We start from the raw sequence: 17,209 nt of genomic DNA, 5'->3' as shown, positions 1-17,209 counted from the left end.
CGTTTTGACCATAGGTTTTGACGGTTTTGGCAGGCTTTCTGCTATCCTTGGTGCTGATGTATTTCATTAGTCTAGGGCTGGATGTTCCTCTCCAGGCCTGCAGGGGGCGGAAGAGCGCCATGCTGCTACATTTTGATAAACAGAAAGAACCAAAACATGTGAGTACTAAGAGCAGCAGCGAAAAACATGGCGGTCCCCCTTAAAGCAGCCCGTCTCTGTCGCCTGGCAGGACGGACTGTCACCTCTCTCTCAGCCTCACAAACTGCCAGCCTGCCAGAGAGGAGATGCTACATCTCCACCTCGACGGGGAATAGTGAGTGACATTTTTGTAAAAGATAAGAAGAGAGCTTCTCCTATGCAGCTCAGAGGTCAATGTCCTATCGGGTGCTGCTAATGACAGCTAATGACAAATGTTTGTTATTGGTCTGAACCTCTGAACCTAATTTGGTTAAAACCTTCTCTTGTTGCCACGACAACAACATTCGTTAAATATGTGGTATCTATGGGAACGTAGTGCACGTTAACACATCGTCCAGGCGTTAACAAACAATACAACAAAAAGTTGAGAAGAGTCGAAAAAACGTTCATAAAGTTTAATAGGATGTACCTACTTCAGTCAGATACTTAACAGCCCCTACACACGGCGGCGTGCGAGAATGTTTCTTCGCTAAAACTTGACGACGAATTAGTAACGATGGCGTAGAAATGAGAAATGATGGGGCGAAAACTATTGTTTGGACAGAAGTTTTTTACAATGTGACATTATGTCAGATTCCCCCAACAGTTTAACAAAGTTGACAATCAAAAAGAGCACGTATACCTGTTCTCTCAAGTAGCTTTCCATACAGCATAGTGCACCGCTTCTTGTGTAGCTGTGTTTTACAGTGTTTTCCTACTGCTTTCATGTTTAATTATCCTCTCTGTAAGATGCAAGTTTGTTCTTGAACAGGCAGGTACCAACTTCACGGTAAACAAATATAACGCGCTCCCTGAGAAGCTAACAGTAAGTCATTTTTTTTCTTGGAAAACTACTTTAAAATATTATTGTTTTTACCAGAAGTTTTGGTTATATATCTCACCGCTGTGTTCAATCCCAAGTTTTTCTCCAAAGGACAGATATTAGTTAACCCTAATCCACTTGTTCATGGTGACCACAGTTACTTAACTTGTTTAAACTGATACAAACTTCTACAAACTACGAGCAAAATATGACCAATCAAATGGCAGAGGGGCAACAGGTAAATCAGCTTGGCGCATGCGCATTGTTGTCTTCGCACAGTCGTAGCGCTTGACATTGCTAAAGCCCAGCCAAACACCATGTAATATAACAGCAACAAGCAATGATATTTTAAATGCCGTGCATTAATCTAGAAATGTATTAATGTCCAAATTACTTAGTACCACTAAAACCACACTTCTTTGTAATGCCAGCAGGTGGTGCTTTACCTGACTTGGCCTCTAAGTAATATCTTTACACACTTGTGATGAGTGTTTGGTTTTCTTTTAGACTTGTATGTAATATGCTAACACTATTAGTTAGCTTGCCAAAATAGGTTGGTTTACATTTATTTTATGACGGGACTGATCAGAAAAATCTTTTTAAAATCATGTAAGCACCCTTAAAAGCGACATTTGTATAGGACATGCCTCATCATCTTAAACAAATTGGTAATAATAAAGACCACAATTACTTTTCCATTATCAAATATCAAACAAAAAATGTTTTTCTTCTTTTTTCTGTAGATTTACAGTTCAAGCTGAATGCGCTAACGGCTCACAGCAGTCTGGACCTCTTCAAGAAAGAAACTGGCATCATCTACCGCATGCTGGGCCTCGACCCCAGCCGCCTGCCAGACAACCCAGAGCGTTTCCGAGACTGGGCTGTCGTGTTTGGTGATGAGAAGGTCAGCAGTGGACGACACTACTTTGAGGTGACGGTCAAAAAGTCTCAAGAGTTTCGTGTGGGCGTTGCCGATGCGGCGATGTCCAGAGAGGATTGCGTGGGAACGAGCAGCTCCTCCTGGGTGTTCGGCTACGCTCAGCGCAAGTGGTTTGCTATGACCAACAACAAGATAATTCCTGTGACGCTAGTGGGCAAGCCAGACCGCATTGGCATCCTGCTCGACTACGAAGCTGGCGTTCTGGGGCTGGTAGACGTTATACAACCCACAATCATTCACACTATCAAAGCCCAGTTCAAAGATCCACTCTGCCCCGCTTTTGGACTCTGGCACGGGGAGATGCTCACACACTCTGGTCTGGAGGAGCCCGAAGGCCTGAAGTGAATCAGTACGAACTGTGATGGCTGTGGGAAATCATCAAATCATTTAATGCTTAAGTACAGGTGATGGTCAAGTTGGATCATTACAATGACTCTTTACAAAGCAGGTTCATACTTTGTGTATTCCATCCAGCCATAGGCAATCATATCACAGAAGCTTTTGTGTGTGTACCTCATGTATTACTTCGCATACTAAATGATGTAAAAATTGTGTGTTTTTGAGAGGAAAATAATTTTTTGTTAATAATGTTTTGTTTTCTTTACCCTGGTATTACCGTCACAGTTACAAAGCTGTAATTGTCACAAAACCTTTTTCAGTCTCATGTTCATACTGTACACCGTTTAATAAAATAACTTCACAGAAACTGCTTTTACATTTCTTTTATTTACAGCAGGATGATGCATATTTACAGTAACGCGATAGTGGAGCCTCGCAGTGGCGAAACTGTGGCGCGCTTACACTGAAACATCATATTAAATGCATGCACATTTACACTACAACAGACAGCAAACTTGAACACCAACATGTGGACAGTCCACAGACGAAATGCAGCAGGTTTCTTTCTAATCAGAAGACGAGTTATTGTTGATTGAGACGCAGCCGGGTAGCAATAACAACTTTATAGCGCATAACAATAACAGATGCAGAGATTACACAGATTAAAACGGAATAGGCCTAAATGAATAATCATAGGTTTCTAACAGTGATTATTTACACATTTTACACAATTGCACATTTTTGGGAATTTGGCTTCACAAACACACACACACACACACACACACACACACACTGTTCTTGCGCTCAGGAATGGTGGAAATAAACTCCCTCATGAGAACATGAATGTCCAGTGAGTCCAGAATCTCCTGCTGTACATGCAGCTAGGCCAGGTGAGTGAGTCTCTTCTGGGTAACTGTTACGCAGCCAGGTTTTCAGGCGACGGAGCGCCGAGAAGGATCTCTGACGAGGCCACGGAGATGGGCATGGAAAGACACAGCTGGAGGAGATTTTCCACGTATTTGATGAGTCCTCTTGTTTGCAGGCTGGACATATACACAGCCAGTTCGTGAACAGTGCAAAAGTCCTCATCCTTCGTAAGGTCTCCCAGCATCCTCATTTGCATGTGAAGACCAGAGACATCTATGTTTCCTGGCAGCTGGAGAGATCTCAGGTCTTCCTCTGTGCCAACTGACCCCTTAGCAGCAGCAAGCAATGTGTCCTCCCTGCGTGAGGCAGTTTCCATGCCACTCTGGTCAAAACTGCGCTTGATTTCACTCTGCACAAGATCAAGAGCCTCGAAAAACTCTCTCCTCCATGATGCCACTCCTTTTGTTAGTAGAACATCTTCAGCCTCTGTTGTGCTGCGGAATCGGTATGGTGTCTTGCTTACCCGGCTGCCAGCTGGGTCAGGCATCTTGTGTACGTACACAGAAAATATCATAACAAAAAACGCTGGCCGTGAAAAATCACAGTTGAGGAGGTTGAATTGACCAGTAATAGTCTGCTACTTATTAATGATATTTTCTATATGTCAACCATTTAAAAAACAACCATGTTTTATAGACTGCTTAAACTAAAATGCTAACTCAAAATAAAACTTTTTTATTGATTTGTTTAGTGAACTTTTTGGCCGTTGCAGTTACAACTCTCTGCCAACAGATGGGGGTGCTGCAGCCCCCTCAGCACCCCCTTCCCGCGTCCCTGTGTTTAAGATACTCATTCATCACGTCTCTCAATGATTCAGTCCTCTCATAATAACATTAATTCATTTCCATACCTAAACCCTTATGATCCCTTGTGGATTAGAGATTAGACCATCAGATTCCTTTCCCTTCTCAAACACCCCCCCCCCCGTTATTTTTTAGACTTTATGACATCATCCCCCTTTGTCTGCTCTTTCATATGTGTTTCTTATTTCTAGCGCCAATGCTTTTCTTTTCACTTTATCGTTTCACTTTTTAAAAACCTTTTATCACTAGCCTCTTGGTGTTTTATTGATCTGTGTTTAATTGTGTTGCTGCTGTGTGCTAGCTTTTCGCTATAGATCATTCCAGCCAGCAAAAATAAGGTCACTCTTGATACATTATTACATTACATTGCATTTAGCTGACGCTTTTATCCAAAGCGACTTACAATAAGTACATTCGACCAGGAAGATACAACCTTGAAGAAAACAGAATCATATAAGTACATCAGGTTTCATAGAGCCAAACATTTCAAGTGCTACTCAACTGGCTTTAGATAAGCCAGTCCTTTATTAGTATATAAGTGCTCTGTTAGCAGTTCTTTGTTAGTAATTCTATCGCTCGAAGTGGATATGAAAGATATAGCCTTATTCTTTATTTTCTATACTGATTTATCAGCACTTTTTATTCTCCGAAATGTTGGATGAATTCTAAAATAGTCATTCTCTGATCGCATAAAAAAAAAAAAAGGTAAATTGCTAACTAGCTGATAACCTGATGAAAATGGTTTAGAGCGCTCTCCACAAAGTTGCGGCCTACTACGAAGCCTACTATTCTTTAGGGGACAAAATCGTTAAATATTTGTATATACATTACACACTTTCATATAAATGATCCAGTAAGTGTGTTATTATGATTGTACATGTGCAAATCGAGTTGGACTTAGAACGGACAACATGGCCCACCCCTGTGATCTTTGACGCCCCCAAAGGGAGGCCTGACCCCTGGATGTGAAACCACCAGGTTAGACGATGCCCTTCAACATATCCGGCGTGATCTTCTGCTCCTCTGTGTCACAGGGTGCGTCGACGTCGCTGTCAGTGTACCCACGCTGGTACTCCTGCAGGACTGAAACAACGACATCGTGGCCAAACTGCATGGCGTCATCTATCGCCGTGTTCCCCCATCTGATAGATGGATAACAGAGTGTAATGTGGAGATGGGTGAATTGTTATGATGGAGATGGAAAAGGACATTTTTACTATGTTTTTTAATTGACAATGAAGATGAGTAACTCTATATTAAAGCCCCTACCTGTCTTTCATGTGAGGATTCACTTTACATACTTCAGTTAGGAAGACAACTGCTTCCACATGACCTGAAAGACAGAAGTGACCAGCGCCATGTTTCATCTACTCTCTTTTGAATATCAAAGGGATTATTAAATAATGAACTTTTGCTAATAGAGTGTCACCTTCTGCAGCAGCAACGTGGAGCGCTGTGCGAGAGTCGTAGTCTCTCTGCTCCATGTTCAAAGCTGAAAGGGCAAACCTGGAGGGATAACAAAGGAACAGAGGAGAGCGATCACATGTGGAAAGGAGGATACGCATGGCAAAACGTCAGAAACTAAGTAGTTAAAACCCTATAATTACATAAGTAAGAAGCTGGGTAGTTTGAAAGGCAATTCTTCTGATTTGACTTACCTCCTGAGAGCCGTGAGGTCTCCACTGTAGGCTGCAAACAACAGGTTTACCACCGACTTGTTCTAATGGATCAAAAGGAAACATTACTATACGATAACATACTTTTTCTTAAACATTTCACAAAAAGCTATATCTATGGTTCTCACTAGCCTCGTAGAAAATTGCAGATACACTTGTTAGCCTGAACTTACTGGATCTTCATCTGATCTTCTCCGGGGGTCGTGTTTCTTGGTGAAGTGTCTCAGGTTGTCGTAATTGTGGAAGTTGAAATGAGACAACAGATCCTAGTGAATTAAGAGTTGATTAATATTTGACAGACCAATATGAGAAGGGATGACCTAAAAGGGCCTAAAGGTCTGTGAGCATACCATTATTAGTAAAAATACTCAAAATGTACCTTTTATCAATTAATAAAAATATACATTGACGCTATGATTTCCATCATTTTTTTAATGCTCTTTTGATTGGTTGATTACTTCATTTTATAATAGTTTTAACTGTATTTTATGTTGATGTGTATGCCCTGCAGCAATATAATATCTTCTAATGCAAATATAAAATAAAGATAAACACACAACTATAAATGGGGACATGCCTTCATACCTGACAGAAGTGAATGCCACGAACACTGTTTCCCAGCCGATCCAAAGGTGGAGACCAACACATCATACCCATGACGTTGGGGACAACCAGCAGAACAGCACCTGAAATGCCAGATTTAGCAGGCAAGCCCACCTGAAAATGAGAAGAAAACAAAAAGTGTCAACCTGGATTCAACAACTCATGCTACCATTTTCAGCAACAAAAGTAGCAATGTTTTGAAACAGATGCTTATTTTCCAGGTGACTCACATGGAAGGCAAACTGTCCGGAGTAGTCGTACATGCCGCAGGAATGCATGAGGCTCAGGGTGTTGCGAACGGCTTCAGCGCTCAGCACACGCTCGCCTGTGATTGGACAAATACCCCCGTTGGCCAGTGTGGCCGCCATAACACTTCCTGAATCACAGTTCACCTCAATAGAGCACAACTGGAAAAACAGTCAGAGGAATAATTTGAAAACTTTGGAAATACACTTTATTGCTGAGGGTAAAGGCCGATTCTAAAAGCATTAACTCAATTTTTATCCAGTGGTGGAATGTTACCAAATGCATTTACTCAAGTACGGTACTTTATGCATTTGATGCTAGTTATTACTTTTTCTCATACAGAGAGTGATATACATTTTCTTATTTTACTCAAAACATAAAATACACATATTTTCCAAATGACAAAACTTTCTTAGAAAATGTTTTCCACAGAGTACTGCAATGTTACCTGAAAGTAGAAGTCAAGTGCAGCCATCATGTCTGCATTTTCAGGAAAGCACTGCAACCATTCAAATCAGAGTGAGTACATACTTGTACTAAACAAGCATTGAGGTGATTGCAATTCAATAAATTAAAGAAAAAACTCACTCTTTTCTCCTTGAGGTAGTAACCAATTGCATAATTCCTATCACCGGTCTCCCTCTCTGACTGGAAACTTTAGAAGATGACAGCTATTTAGCAAGTTGCATTGTCTGGATACAAGCCAATGAGGTGGCATTTTCTGAAGCACAGTACTCACGTTGCATTGCTGAAGCCCACATACTCTGTACCAGCCAAGCTTTTCAAGAAGTCCATCACCTGCAAGGAGATTATATGTGCGCGTGGTTCAGTAGGAAGACCAAACATATGTGGAATCAAAAAAAAAAGTCTTTAAAAGGTAAAGCATTTACTCACATAGTCGAACCTCTCTGCCTTATTTGAATGAGGCTGTCAACAGAGGGAGAAAAAAGTCAACAGTCAGTGAATCCCTATAGATGGCAGTGTTTGAGTACTTTGACACCAAAGCATATATTTTTTTCCAGTAATGGGTAGGCTGCGAGCTGTGACGTGTATGATGTCTCTGAGCCCTCAGTCCATGTGGCAATGAGCACACAGTGACCTGGGGGCTTTTATGGCTGTGCTTAAATTTCACCGACCGGTAAGGGAGAATTACCAAGTTGTTAAATTAACAAATACAGCCCGTAAGCACATTCAGATTTAATGACTCTACCTATAAAGGTTAAGGATGGTATCTAATATAACTGTGAGTTGGAGGGCAGACTGGAGAATTCACCTCATGCCCAATAAAGGAGTTTATTTTATTTATTTCCAGGTGGCTTCTCTCTGGTGCTCTGACAAGTATTTTTTAAAAACTAAATATATACATTTCTGGCATTTTTCTGACCAACTTTGTATAAATCTTTCAAGCCATCGTCACAATATGGCACTAACATACAGATACAATCAAACAAATGTAAAACCAGAAAAAATGGTCCAATTAAAATGTTAAAGTGATAATTGTTTCCAGTGGTGTATATAAAAAAAGCTATTTTCTGCTGCTTGAGTGTAAACTACTTTTAAGTGTATCACCTCCTCAGTATGTGTATACAAACAATGTCCCCTCAACACACACAGGAGCGAGGTTCGCTAACAAACCTTCTGTTCAGGGGGCTGTAATTGGACAGAAGCACACACACGCCCCTGCTGTCAGGCCCACACACACACAGTACCTCCCTCGCTGCTGAACCTGACCTACATATGATAAAAAAGTCCAGAGTATGTCCTCATTCAACTGGAATACGTCAGGGGGGAAATACACAACCATATAAGGCTAAACTCCACCTCTCCATGTGTTACAATAAGGCCAAGGCTCACAGATAAGTATTATGGTCAGTCGCATGGTGATGACCAGAGTCCAGATGCCACAGGACCCAAGTGACCAGCATTACATGAGAGAGTGCAACATCACTAATAGCTTCAGTGTAAAAATACATAGCATTACTTGGCTTCTCATCGTTGGATGCAATCATTCAGGGCTTTAAAATTCAATAAATGTACAATATCATTTTCAGAGCCATACAGATAATGTTTCATAGCACAATAGGAACGCTTGCAAACACTTCTATCACACACAGGAATAACAAGGGCCCATGCATGGACTATAAGAACAGCATGTGTTCTTTAGTGAAATGGTGTAAAGCTTAATACAAGAGGACAAGATGTCATGTTGCACACTACAGCCTTAATTTTGCAATTTTTTCTGTCTCTACTGAAGATGTAGCTGAGGGTTTTAAAAAACCTGAATTAAAGCATAATTTGTGAACCCCTTTTATTTGGGAAATATGGAAAAATTTCTAATTATCCGGTTTAGTTTCTTGTTTTCTTCATTACTATTGAAGGCCTGAGGTATGGGTTGATAAACAGTGGGACTATTTTCGGGCATGAATGGATACATGACATCCGACTGTGTGATGTGTTTTGTGGGTATATTCTGAGTTGTAAAACCTCTGCTTCTACTTACAATCAATGTATTCATTGCAGACAATCCTTTCAATTGTACCTTAAGTAAAGAACTGATGACGATAGCTCCGGCGTTCACCATCGGGTTGTGTGGTTTATCTGCACAAGAAACAAGAGAGTGTTTTCACTTATTAGCCATAACCATGAGAGCAAGAAACTGCTGAGATTAGAGGAGATATTTCATCTGGGGAACAGAGAGTAACATCCGCTAATAAACTCAAAGCATAATATACAATTCTCTTTTCTCCAGAGGGGAGAATAAAATGGCAAATTGCTGTAAAATTGCAATAAAGTGGTATATAGATTATTTCAAAAATAAATTCCATTTGGACAACATTATTTCCAGTAAAATCTGTTTGCTTTTTACCCTATCTTTGCTCTGCCAACAACCAGAGTCTGGTGAAATTACTGATGACCTGATTTGATAAGAGTCAAATACCAAACTAAGGGAAAGAGGTTTTGTATAGTTTTGTTTTTTACAAAACAAGGTTCATATGTTCACTCAGTATTATTATTAGCTCTTGTTATTGTTTACAGAGGTAAACGGGAGCTAAAGTTTTGACTACGCTTATCACTTACCTTCGTCATTTAGTGACAGTTTGTTGAACTTGAATCCACTCGGCTCTTTGCCCACAAAGCGGTGAACATGCTCGGTGCCGAACTCGTGCACGGCGATGGCATACTCCAGAGGCTTCACACACGACTGTAGACAAAAGGGAACCTTGGTGTCACCCACTGAGTGTCTGCATGACATGAGGATGTGATGGAGAAGAATGGAAATAAAATGGAGGAGTGTTAGTGAGGGAATACACACGGTGGAGGTTTTCAGAATGGAGCACACATTAAAGTGAAGATGTTACTGTACCTCTGTCCATCGATTGTGCACAGAGATACGCCCCAGAGATCGGGACTGAACTTAGCCAGCTGAGGAATGTAATCAGCTACCTACATGAACACACACATGAGTGTTACTGTAATGATCGAGCTGATAATGATTAGTTATTGAGAGTTAGTAACTTACCTGTCCTGCCTCCTGCTGTTGTGCACTGTCATACATCCTGTCGATCTGCTGGGTCAGCTCATCAAAGTTTGGTATGATGAATTTCTTTCTAAAAGCCTTTGTCAGCAGCATGATGTTGTTTCCCGCACACCTGCAGGAGAACTCATCATTAAACAGACATCATAGGAAAACATTTGAAGACATTTCAAAAACTCAATCTTGCAAAAATACCACAAACAAAACTAAAATAACCACCTCATGGCTTTAGACCTCCGCCGACACAGTTGGCAGTTACGTAATACACATTTCTGTCCAAACAGCGTAAGGGCCTTTCAGAGGAACAGGGTTAAAAGAAAAGTTGTAGCCATGACAGTGGACAAGGCTTCAGATATGCATGTTTGTGCAAACATTAAAACATGGATGCTTCAGATAATTCTTTAATCTAGCAGCACCAAAAGATTATCAATAAAGGTGGACACGAAAGTTTAATGTCTCATTTAGTGTTCAACTAAAGGTGAATATAGACTCACTCACTCACTCTCTCTCTCTCTCTCTCTCTCTCTCTCTCTCTCTCTCTCTCTCTCTCACACACACACACACACACACACACACACACACACACACACACACACACACACACACACACACACACACACACACACACACACGGAAATAAATGTGATTATTATGATGTCATAGTAAATTTCACTTTGACCTTTCGATGTCAATTTATGCCTTTTAGACATTTTCTGTGAAATGTTGTCATAATTGGTGCAGTGATTCTTGAGTTGTGGCCAACACTTTTTCTCTGGGATATTATCCAAACATTTGTCAAGAAAAGTTTTGTTTCTTGGACTGAAAAACTGCAGCCTTATTCACGCAGACTGGTTCTGCCTGAAAAATGATTGTATAACTGAAACTCCAATCAATTTGTATCTAATTGAAATGCTCCACTCCTCACTGGGCTTTCATTATTTTCTTTTTCATCACAATGGATTCAAAGTGACCTGCTTTAGACCAATATATACCCAGCTAAAATAATAAGCACCCACTCCTGCCTATATCAGCAGAGCCTCATAGTTATTAGAGATTTTCACATCTACTAAGTTGTCAGCAATTTTGAGCGCTTTCAAGGAAAGGCATGTACATTCTGTCACAGCTGGTTTGAACTAAAATATCTGACCCGCTGGACTCACTAATCCAGGGTGATGTTTGCGTGAGGCCACCGGGAGAGGAGAATAGAGAGAGCTTGCATTATTCACATGGGTCAATTCCTAAAAAAAAGAAGGACATAGCTCTCTCTATTTCTAGTGGCCTATTTATATAGTGAGATCTTGAGTGTTCTTCAGAAGAGGATAACCTTACAAATCAAAGAAAACAAGCAGAGAAAGAAAGACACGGCCAATTAAGTTTGACAAAGAAAGACTACCAGGCTGTGTTACCCTCTGCTGTTCCAAGCCAAAGGATGAGACGGAGTGTATTACACTTACAAATGACACCATTTGGCAACAGACTGCATGGAGCTTACAGATCTGTTAAGTGTACTAATGAAATAGCCACAGCATGGGGCTCAACCAGAATGATGCCCCCTTCTTTCTGCTCCCTTTACTGTTTTGGCTTCCCAGTGTGTGCGAGAATTTGGTTAGTACTGTAGCAGCTGTCAGCCGTAAAACGCCTGTCTCTGTCAGTCTCTTGGACTCAAATAGCGTTGACCACTGAATACTCCTCCTGTTACTCTTGTACTTCAAGGAGTACAAGAGTAACAGGATATACTCACTTTATATTACGAGCGGCAACACTTCCACGGACCCAAACTGACATAGGGGCATAACCTGTGAATTTACAACTTCCATGTCTGTCACATGATGCCATTAGGCCAAAATAAGTTTCCCATAGACCTAGGACATTGGTGAAGAAATCTCAGTTAATAATCGTTTTTTTCGAGTTAATGAACTTCAAACACTAGTTAGCTTTTCTTTTTAGGTACTTGAAAATATCACCTGGCTACCTATCTACTTGGGTTTCATGTGCCACTGTGCCATTTTCCTATGAATGAATGACCCCATCTCACACTCAGTATTCAGTTCTCTTTACACTTCCAGGAATCTGCCTTTCTGCACTGTGATGTTTATACAGAACAGAGTAACCACACATTGGCTCTAGAAGTGGGCCTTCACATTTTTTGGGTTACCTGAAGGAGAGGTAATCAGTTTGTTGCGACCCGCAAACTCATTGCTAGATGCACACTGCTCCTTTAATCGCAACAAAGTAAACAACCTTTATCTTACCCAAACTTGCACCCTTTCTTCCTTTTTTTGCGTGCATATTCTCAGATTCATATGCAGGTTTGATAAGCCAATTGGAATAAATAATACATTAAACTGGTTATGCAGCAGTGACAGAAACTGAGTGTTTTATTAAAGCAAATATAGAGAGTGCTCTGTGTACTTTTGACATGGAGGTAAAAGTTCTTCACTCCCCCTGTGAATAACCGTGTGCATAACTGCGTTTCCATAAATACACAAAACTTTTCTCACCTTCTGAAGAGCTTCTTGTCCATCATGACTGGCCCGACAGAGTCACGTGAGGAATGTCGCATTTGACGGACACAGTCACGTAGGCGAGGGTCAGAGGTTAACAAACCTGTTTTTCTTAAAGCCTGGAGAAGAGGGAGAAGAGATGGTTTTGAGCGACAAGGGATAAAAACATTGGAATCGTTTACGCATTCATCAGACACTTTGGATCAGGCACAATAGTGGTCATTGAATGGCTATTAGCAGTGTGTTGAACATGTGTAGGCTACATAGGGTAAGTGGAGGTACACTGTTGGAGGAACCTGTGACCTGAGATTTTCCTCGTCATAACCACACTGTAGCTATGTACGTATGACTAATAAAAGCCTTGAACCTTGAACTTGAATAGTGAGGGATAGTGACTTCAAATGATTGTGGGTGGCCACCTGGGTATAAGAAGTAAATACAGACGTAGACTGAATCACTTGAAACCTTCTCGTAAGTCACACGTCAGGCTGCCTGTCACTGTCTCAACCATGTGCATCTATTTTGGGGACGCCATGTGCACGACCCTCGGCTGATTCATTGAGCTAACGGCAGACAAGCACATGGCTGCTTTTGCTGTTATTGAATGTCTGTGTGTTAATTTTAGCTAAAGGACAGGAAATTCTAAAGTTAGTGCTGCCCTCATAGGTTTTTATGCATACATTCGCCTGGACGTTTAAGAACATTTTTTTCGTTAAGATTTGTGAGCAGTTTTTGTTTAACCACACACAACAGACACAGACAGGCCTTTCAAATTACAGCTTGGTTGGCATGATGAAATAACTACGTACCTCATATTCCTAAATCTGTATAATATTAACTCTTCATACAGTCATTTAAAGCTGAAACTAAATGTATTGAAACGGTCATTAACGCTCATTAAAAGGGCTTACCATTCAATTCACTTTCATGTGTATCAGGCAGGATTGGAAAATACATTTTGTCTTGCTTTGTAAGTTTGAATATATATTAATGGAAGATACAAATTACAAATTGCAATCTCAATACAAATCAGCTTGCTTCCAAAATGTTCTGATATTCAGAGTCATTCTCTTGATACTAGACCACTGATTTCCCATGTTATGTCTCCATTTCTACATCAATGGAGAAAATAAACCCAAACTCTGCCTTTAAGAACAAGTATTGGAGATTGAATATTAAGTGATAGTATATATTATATAGCATCTGTTTTAACAAGACACATATAAACTTTCAAGGCAGACTATAACGCTAAGTGAACATTGATGTTGACTTACACTCTCACCATTAAGTCCTCTCCCAGTCACCTCTACAAACACATCAGGTCATCCGTTGCATGACAACAAGACACTTGTGTTGACACACCTCTCTTCTCCTGAATGCATGTTCCATTTTAAAATTCCTGAGTTGTCATAACACCCAGGTCAGCAGATGTCCATGTCTGCCTTTTTTTAATGTGACGGTCTTAAAGGTCATGCCACATGAAACTAAATGAGGTATGCATTAGCAAGTTATCAGAGCGCTCAAAAAACCCTCGCAGTCTATGTCTTAGTTATCTTCCGAAATATTTTTGTATATAAGATTTAGGAAAGAATAAAGTTTTAATGGGTTCACAAAGCATTACATAACTTCAATACATTGTGTGCACAGGAGATAGTGGCACCAAATCAGGGTTAATGAACAGTGAAAATGTTATGGTGGTTACTTCATTTTTTAATCCAGATGTTACTGGGTATTTGTGTTTTTTTTGTTCAGCGGGAAAGCCTTAACTAAGCTCTTTGGTTCTGTTGTTTAAGTGAAATGCCCTTGATCTAATGAGCCATCTATCACATCAGCAGGTACAAAATGTTGAGATAGTGTTGTAATGAAACCCCCATTATAAAAAGGATAATTAAAAAATGCATGGTGTTCTCTAATGGCGATTACATAATTCTTACACCACCTATAATTAGTCCTATTACATGACAAAGTCCCTAAACACCTTCTTGACTTGAACATGCATTCAGATGGAGATGCTCTGGATTCCTGTTTCTGGCTCCTATATCACTCCCCAAGGTTGATTTAACCAAAGTCATAGGTGCTTTTCGGAAATACAATACTGAGGCAGTGCCATATGTCATGGAAAGTCATAACAGTCCATGGCGTGACTGAGAAAGTGTGTTGTTGACTCACAGAAATGAACTGGGGCAGCGGGATTGTCTCCTTGCCTTCAGTGATGGTGTAGAAAAGCAGGTCCTCCATACTGGACATGAACCTACTTCTGCCAACACAAAAAACACATAAACATGTTTGCACCTTATGTTATGTTTGAATTTGCATTGGCTCCAATGTTTTCAGACAAAACCCTGAGATGTGTGTCAACGTTTACATCAATAACATGGCCAGTAGTGAAAATACTGGCATAATGACAGAGGCTGTGGCCTCTATGGCATGTCTAAATATGTTTACAAAAAACAATCATAAGCTAAATTCATTTTGTCATTAGTGCAGTAGGCCTATATACAAACGCGGGCTTCCATATTGTTTGGGTCTAGTATACCTAATATACACACGTAACCTACTTTGAAATACTATTCACAATTTGTATGTTAATAATTGTACTTATTATAGCAAGAGTTGGAGGAAAAAAGAAAGAAAAATACATTTACAAAAGTAAACTGCTAACTGCAAATAGCATAACAATCCTATGGGTGTAGGCTACATGTAATTTAATTACCATGATAATCAAAAAATGGGGAAATGGTTGTTTGCTTATTTACCAATAATAAATAACAAGTTTGAAGACACACTCTGGTGTTTGAGTCATGTAACGCTAGCTAGAGACACAATATAGTTAGCTTAGCATAAAGACTGGAAGCCATTGGGAATAGTTAGCCTTCCTCTGGCAAAATATTTAACAAATATAGCCAGCTATATCAAACCCAATAAACCAAACACAGACTTGTTATTAACAATGTTTTTTAAACTTTAGTTTGTGAATGAATAAACAATCAATACTATAGAAGGCTAATTTGTAAGTTGCAGAAGAGCAGTTGGCGTTTCCTTTTTTCATACCATTGGACATCTAACTGTTTTGGCCATGTTGCTAAACTAAGCTAACTTTCGTCTGACTGTATCCTCATGTTTAGAAACAAGTGGAATCGATCTTCTACAATCATAGCAAGAAAGTGAATATTGGTAAGATCATTTTCCAAAATATATCTTACTTAAAAAGTCTAACTTATAATTAATGCTGCACAATTTATCTAAAAATATTCATTTTGGAATATTCAGTCTACAATTATTTTATAAGTGTGATGTTATGGTAGAAATTACTAAAAGCTTGAAATATGGGATTGCCAGACATGAGAGTAGGCCTTGACCAGACAGTTCACTCATGAATATTTGATCCTTCACGGGTTTATTGTTTGTTTGTTTGGATGCTCATTAGCTACTTCTTCGGTAGGTAGGTATAGGTAGGTAGATAGGTAATTGTATTATTACACTACCATGATATTCATACTTACAATGGGACCTAATACATAACATAACTACTAAGTAACACAACAACCAACACTAACTTCTAAATAAATCACTTAACTCATCCGATAGGATAAATAAGTCATCCATATCACATCACAACAGAACTAACACAAAACAGAAAGTCATATAATGTTCTGATCTTAGCTAAAACATGTTGTATTTCTTATACTGTATTTCATTATGTAAATGTTGTGGGGAATTATTAATTATATATGTTGGCTAATTATTGGTGATTTATTCATTTAGACACAGCATTATGTGACCTACTTGGGGTGTCCTGGGTCCGCATCAGGGCCCTTCTGGTGGAAGGCTCTGTGGGTGTGGTGTGATGCTGCAGTCCAGCAGGGGAGAGGCACAGGTTGCTGGGTCCGGGACAAAACAATGTTGTCAGCTCCACCTCTGCTGGAGATCCCTGCATTTTTAAATAGCTGCAAGATTCCCGGGTTAGCTGTCCTCAGACTTTTCAGGCAGTGCATTGTGTGATAAGTAGGGCTTAGTCTTTAATAATTCAGAGGATGTGTTTTTTCCTCTTCCCAGTAGCTTATCCAGAGAGATATTTGTGACCAATGGCCCTCTGTCCTTTGCTTTAATAGCAGCTGCTGTCCTACACACTGGCTCAAGTGCAGGCTGTGACTCGGGGGCGGGGCTGTGACACATGCAGCATGGTGGGGTCAATAACCTGCAGTTACTCAAACCAAACTGGTGTTTGATTATAGGCAGAGACGGTTTAGAAAGTTATGGATCATATTTGACTTAGGTAAGACTTATTACGTTAGCTTAGGAAGGAAAATAATATGTATAAACATTTCACGAAGTTATATTCCTACTTGTGTTTGGTCTGGTCTTTAGTTTAGGCCTAGAGGTACACAGCTTTATTTCACTTTCAAAAAACTTGCTGACTATTTTGTTGCAAATTCAAATCAAAAGGTCAGAGGAATAATGTCACTCATGGCAGTTTCAACATAAACCTTTTTGATAATTGTGGCCAAAATGTAGATGTATGAGTTTAACCCTTGTATGGTGTTCGGGTCTGTGGGACCCGTTTTCATTATTCAGCTAAAGAAAAATGACATGATAAATTATTTTTACAAACTCACACTCAATGACCTTGGCTCAT

At 39.9% G+C, this 17,209-nt stretch overlaps 2 protein-coding genes across 2 annotated transcripts; one reads left to right on the top strand and one right to left on the bottom strand.

The window, feature by feature from the left end:
• Positions 1-135: 135 nt before the first annotated feature.
• Positions 136-2,646, top strand: spryd4 (SPRY domain containing 4). Its single transcript, XM_010767820.1, has 2 exons — positions 136-313; positions 1,744-2,646. The coding sequence occupies exons 1-2, from the start codon at positions 187-189 to the stop codon at positions 2,283-2,285; spliced, it is 669 nt and encodes a 222-aa protein (XP_010766122.1). The 5' UTR covers positions 136-186; the 3' UTR covers positions 2,286-2,646.
• Positions 2,531-16,669, bottom strand: LOC104942574 (glutaminase liver isoform, mitochondrial-like). The gene is made up of 18 exons (XM_010767821.1): positions 16,360-16,669; positions 14,743-14,830; positions 12,571-12,692; positions 10,055-10,184; positions 9,899-9,978; positions 9,613-9,776; positions 9,074-9,132; positions 7,429-7,461; positions 7,274-7,332; positions 7,123-7,189; positions 6,983-7,033; positions 6,519-6,695; positions 6,271-6,402; positions 5,859-5,951; positions 5,668-5,729; positions 5,439-5,515; positions 5,279-5,342; positions 2,531-5,151 (listed from the first exon to the last, which is right to left on the bottom strand). Exons 1-18 carry the CDS (start codon positions 16,566-16,568, stop codon positions 4,989-4,991), a joined length of 1,830 nt encoding a protein of 609 aa, XP_010766123.1. The 5' UTR covers positions 16,569-16,669; the 3' UTR covers positions 2,531-4,988.
• Positions 16,670-17,209: the final 540 nt, after the last annotated feature.

This window comes from Notothenia coriiceps, unplaced genomic scaffold (assembly GCF_000735185.1).
Source record: "Notothenia coriiceps isolate Sejong01 unplaced genomic scaffold, NC01 NC01_scaffold00004795, whole genome shotgun sequence".
NCBI classification, from domain to species: Eukaryota; Metazoa; Chordata; class Actinopteri; order Perciformes; family Nototheniidae; genus Notothenia; species Notothenia coriiceps.
The sequence above is the reverse complement of the archived record's forward strand: the minus strand, read 5'-3'. Positions and strand labels throughout refer to the sequence as shown.

Excerpts from the sequence above, each read along its gene's own strand:
- spryd4 (XM_010767820.1), top strand. The coding sequence starts at position 187 with ATGGCGGTCCCCCTTAAAGCAGCCCGTCTCTGTCGCCTGGCAGGACGG. Across the intron at positions 314-1,743 it reads CTCCACCTCGACGGGGAATA|ATTTACAGTTCAAGCTGAAT; the intron begins GTGAGTGACATT and ends TTTTTTCTGTAG.
- LOC104942574 (XM_010767821.1), bottom strand. The coding sequence starts at position 16,568 with ATGCACTGCCTGAAAAGTCTGAGGACAGCTAACCCGGGAATCTTGCAG. Across the intron at positions 9,777-9,898 it reads TGCACAATCGATGGACAGAG|ACACTCAGTGGGTGACACCA; the intron begins GTACAGTAACAT and ends CATGTCATGCAG. Across the intron at positions 6,403-6,518 it reads CCGGACAGTTTGCCTTCCAT|GTGGGCTTGCCTGCTAAATC; the intron begins GTGAGTCACCTG and ends TCTCATTTTCAG.